This window comes from Cottoperca gobio, chromosome 1 (assembly GCF_900634415.1).
Source record: "Cottoperca gobio chromosome 1, fCotGob3.1, whole genome shotgun sequence".
In the NCBI taxonomy this organism is placed as follows: domain Eukaryota; kingdom Metazoa; phylum Chordata; class Actinopteri; order Perciformes; family Bovichtidae; genus Cottoperca; species Cottoperca gobio.
The window spans coordinates 18,031,717-18,037,120 of record NC_041355.1 but is presented as its reverse complement, the minus strand read 5'-3'; the positions used below and the strand labels follow the sequence as shown (position 1 = coordinate 18,037,120).

General features: G+C 42.2%; 1 protein-coding gene across 1 annotated transcript; it reads left to right on the top strand.

Moving 5' to 3' along the window:
• The first annotated feature begins 4,056 nt into the window (after positions 1-4,056).
• Positions 4,057-5,404, top strand: lbx1b (ladybird homeobox 1b). The gene is made up of 2 exons (XM_029443459.1): positions 4,057-4,384; positions 4,917-5,404. The coding sequence occupies exons 1-2, from the start codon at positions 4,057-4,059 to the stop codon at positions 5,402-5,404; spliced, it is 816 nt and encodes a 271-aa protein (XP_029299319.1).

The following is a 5,404-nucleotide window of genomic DNA, read 5'->3' as shown; positions in this document are numbered from 1 at the left end:
TTTGCTTATAAAAAGAACTTGAGTGGAAACGCCAAAAATGTGTAAAAATCTTGAAATAGCGAAAACAAATGTGTTCATAAAAGCAAAACCCCAGAAAAGAACAACAGAAACAGATTTAGCAATTAAGTGATGACGTACGTGAAGCATGTGACCTCAACGTCCGAGTAAATCCCCGAAAGATTTAAACCTCAACTGAGGAAAACCTTCCTCACATTATCTTATGAAACTAACAGAAATGTCGTATTTTTTCTTTTGCTAATTTTCTCAAAATAATCGTAATCGTATGTATCGACATTTATACAGAGAAAATGTTCATACATTACGATACGATTTCGACATATGGATGGAAACCTGGCTATTGTCTCTCTTTAAAGTATTTTCTGTTTCACTTAATTCCTGCTGGGTGCCATGTTTTGTGTAATTATTGTATTGTTTGAATTCCATGTCATTATGTTCTTAAGTCAATAAAGAAACTGGATCTGAAGTCTCCAAGGTGAATATTTGGGCGCATAAAACCCACGATTGCATGGCAAGATACCACCAGAGGTAACTGAGAGTATTTATGATGATTTGGTTGAACTAACCCTTTAACAAGACCCTTGTGAGCATCACAGCAAAGAGCTCCCAACCCTGGAGAAAACAGTTAGCCGAGCGGCACAGTGCAGTCCATGTGCATGGTGGTGATAATAGTGCTGCTTATGTTCCAGCAGCACTGGCACCGCACTGCGAGGCAGGAGAAGCCGGGGCCGTCAGGGATTTGTCAGAGGCCTGTTATTACATCTCTAGTCACATAAAATATGGCTGCCTCTCCAGAGATCCCACCGCTAGATAAATCCACTCTCCCTCCAACCAGACTGGTCCTGGCGATGAAACCATCCAATGGTGTGCCTCAGTCAGTGACCTCTGGTAATGACTTGTGATTTATACAGTACATGTTTTAAACTGAGAGACACATCCGAGCCTATCTCTCCCTGTCTGTATCTATATCTGGTGTCATGTCAGATAACTGGAAGGCCTTTGGGAGAGGAGGGGGAGACATGACACCCCATCTTTGGGGTCTCACAAAATGGCTACAATGTGGATAGTTTCCCCTGCAGCTGTCTAATCGCAGTGTAAGCCTTGCAGTGAATGCTGTGTCTCCTCCTGCACGAGGTCACTAACACATATTGCAGGGTGGCACTTTAAGCTAACAGACCGCAGTGTGGAAGGCCTAAATCAACACCTGGTTGGGAAGAAAAAGGGGGCTTGTGTTCTTGTAAATGCATTTAAGTGGCAGATTACAGGAGTGTTGTAAAAATAATATTTTACGCTAGCACTACTGGATTATGATCAAGTAGAGCTTTTTGGGATGGTTATTACAAATCCATAAAAAAATGTTCACCCCGCCTTCCAAAGCAGAGCAAAAAACAGTTTATGAGTGCATCGGAGTCGTTTTCCAGACTGTCAGTGATGTGGTTTGCACTGTCCCCCGCCAGCGGACGTCCCCTGCACAGTCTAGTAGCTTAAGAGATTAAGTTCTGTGGCTAAAGGAGAGCTGAGAGGCAGGCCGTGTCGTTGACCTTGGCAAGCCAGACACAGAGATGATGACACAACACTACAAATATCCGTCTTTAATGAACAGGCAGCAAACAACAGGATCCAACACAGCTCAGCTGGCTGGATACACACACATTTAATAAAAACAACTTACATTTTACAAAGTGTGTTCCCACAACTGATCAGCCTGTGTGCCACTTAATGCATCTTACAGTTTGGTTGTTGGCCAAAGAAAAATATAATAATATAATGTGAATGCTCTTTCAGGTTGTATTCTTTATTTGCTGTAATGTTTTATATGATGAAACAAAACACCTGGTTTTTTTCATATAGCTTAATTTTGTTTTCCTTAATAAATGTTAACGTGTGCTTTAATGGAACTCTATTTTAAAAACATCAAAGTCATTCTGACGGTTTAACTTGGTCTGCCATATGTATTTTTTTGTTATATTTTTATTTTTACATTTAAACCCTGTTCTCTCTTTTTTTTTTCTTTTTTTAGACAAAATGGTTTTGTGAAAATAATTGAGAAGCTTAAAGAAACTCCTGGCAAACGTTGGAGATTATGTTATATTGGTTATGTTTCAACACAGCGTCCAAAGAACAGTTACCACTGAAATCAGATCTCACCCCCCACCAGCAGAACTATAAACTGCCTGGCTGCTTTCTTTTTGTTTTCTTTTTTTTAGCCCATTGCAAACTGACAGCCAAAGATCTCTTTTTTTCATGTTAAACGAACAAATCAACTTAAAATTAACTTAAAACAAAAATGAAGGTGTCATTATTTCTGTTGTAGTTTATAGCAGAGCAAAATGAAAAGTCTCTTTTTTCGTTGGTTTCAGCCTAAAAGAAACTGAACCTTGTGTTTAACGTTGATGGCCTCAGTAACACGCCATGTGACACCAACGGACAAGTCTTTGCTGATTAAATACAGCTAATGTTTTAATAAAACAATATAGTAGACTAATATAGAAAACATGTTAATAAGGCTAAATATAAATAATGAAATGCGACCACGTATTTATCCTATATCCTTATCCTCTCATCATCATCTTCATCTTCATCACTCTGTTTATGTTTTATTTTTCAGTGGCGTGTCCATCGATCACGTGAAGATAATCATCGCAATATTTACTCAAAACAACCTGAACAGACTTTCATTATTAAGGTAAATAAATATAATATCCCTAAATAACAGCGTTATTTTATCAGCATCGAAGACAACAAACACTGTTCGAATAATAATAATAATAATAATAATAATAATAATAATAATAATAATAACAATAATAATAATATATTGCTAGTAGTTTAGCCTTAAAATGTCCCTGTTCCACGTTAAAATGACGAGCAACTGTATTTTGTAAAGATGAAATACAAAATTAAATGTCATGAAATTAAAAGACAAACTACCATTTTCTGTATCGGCATTTTTTAAAACAACAATGTATAGGGGGAAAAAAATCATATATTTTGTCCTGCTGCGCAAGTTCGTTTTCCTATGCAAATATCCTGTCGCCAATCCTTCAGCCCAGCACCAACATACACTCATCAAGTCAAACCTGGAGGACGAGGGGGAAATTTGAGAGGAGATGAAATATTTCTCAGATGAAATAAAAAGGAGCCCTTTCGCCTGAGTTATGACCCGGATTTGGCATTGCTGAGAGGGATGCATGCTGCTCCTTCTCTCCCGCCCCAGAGGAGGTATCGTCAGAGCTGATATATGGCCCAGCTCTACATTACCTTTACAAAACAAAGGATCATCCACGCTTTGGGTCGAGGAAAAAATCCTTCTGACTATCTGCTACAACTACTAAAACACCTGAGTCGACTTGTCTTTTTGGCAACATCCGGATAATCCAAATACTTTTTGAATAAAAGCCTAGAAACTCCTGCTGAACTAAAACCAAAGTTTTACGCATAAAAACGCTTAAACAGGCTACGGATTGTGATATATCCTCCAATCTTTCGCTCTCTCTCTCTCCCTCTCCCTCTCTCTCCCCTCTCTGCTTCCCCTCATTTACCCCATATACCTATTCTGGTGTCTCACCACACGACTAAATTAGACCAAAGATGATAAGAGCACAAAGCATTATAATAATTCCGCCGGGCTCCTCCTCCTTCCAGCCATGCGTCCTAATTAATGGGACACCCCCAGTCGCAAAAAGCCCCGCACTGGACTGCAACATAGTCAAAGAGTGAAAGGGAAGAGGGCGAAAGTGCCACTGGAGATAATTGATTACCTACCAATCAATGATAACTTGTTAGTAATCGTCAACTCTTTGGACCTCGCCATTTTCAGGGAGGCATCTCACTCCTGCGGACTTGCTGCTCCCGAGGATCGACACTTTGAAGACATCCCATTTTGGAATAAGATTTTTTCTTCATTCTCCTCCGTGTCTTTTTTTTTTCTACCTCCCAACTGTTATGTGACTTTTTCCCCCTCGATAGCATCGCTCGTTTTTAACTGCTTGACTATTTCCTTTCAACGAAGTCCTTTACAAACTCTACGCACAACCAATGATGACATCCAAAGAAGTGGCCAAATGTGATGCAGTGGAAAACAGGAGGCGAAGTCCGCTGGACCACTTGCCGCCTCCTGCCAACTCCAACAAGCCGCTGACCCCCTTCAGCATCGAGGACATCCTGAACAAACCGTCTGTGAAACGAAGTTACACCATTTGCGGCACAGCTCATCTAATTTCGTCCTCTGAGAAGCACCGTCCGTCCAGCATCCCTCTGTCCAGCCGGGCTCTGCTCAACCAAACCTCCCCGCTCTGCGCGCTGGAGGAGCTGGCCAGCAAGACCTTCAAGGGTCTTGAAGTCAGCGTTTTACAGGCTGCGGAAGGTAAATCTCCATCCCAAAAAAAATACAGTTGAAATACACCTTTTTAGAATTTAATATTGGGCGTTTCTCAGTTTTTTCCTTATTATAATGATATGGCTTGCATAAGATAGAAAATAACCATTTAGTAACACCATTTATTTTGCACTTTGTCATGCAATGCATTTATTAAATGTGCTTGTTTAAAAGCCAGAAGAAACATTTTCACGAATGCATACTTTTCCTCTTATCGAACAAAGGCGTGTTAATGTTCTGGGCTAGGCTGAATGGAATAAATCGCCATAGCTTTTCTTTAATATTAGGGTCTCATGTGTCTAGTGCTCAATATTTCCCAGTGGTGTCTATGTAATATCCTTGTAATTACCTGTTCCCACAAGAGCTAACGGCTTGACTGTTTTACAAATAGGATCACTTTCATTTCTATATTTGCGTGAGCCTCACTTTTACGCGCACACTGCTGCAGCGGTGCAGAGGGAGCCCTGCTGCAGCTGCAGGATTCAATGATTCTCACTCGGCCTCTGTCTCTCCCTCACAGGCCGGGACGGGATGACTCTCTTCGGCACGAGAAGCACCCCGAAGAAGCGTCGGAAGTCTCGGACGGCGTTCACCAATCACCAAATCTACGAGCTGGAGAAGCGCTTCCTGTACCAGAAGTACCTGTCCCCGGCCGACCGGGACCAGATCGCACAGCAGCTGGGCCTGACGAACGCGCAGGTCATCACGTGGTTTCAGAACCGGAGGGCCAAGCTAAAACGGGACCTGGAGGAGATGAAGGCCGACGTGGAGTCGGCCAAGGCCGTCGGCCAGGTCCCATTGGACAAACTCGCCAAACTGGCGGACCTGGAGAAATGCGCCAACGGCACGCTGGGCCACCCGCGACCCAATTCCCCCGCGCGGGTCAGCCAGAAGGATCACGAGCTCGCTCAGAAACTGCGGAATTCGCCGCTGTCTCCGTTCTCAGACCACACAACTAGTAAAGAGTGCTCAGAGGACGAGGACGTAGAGATTGATGTGGATGACTGA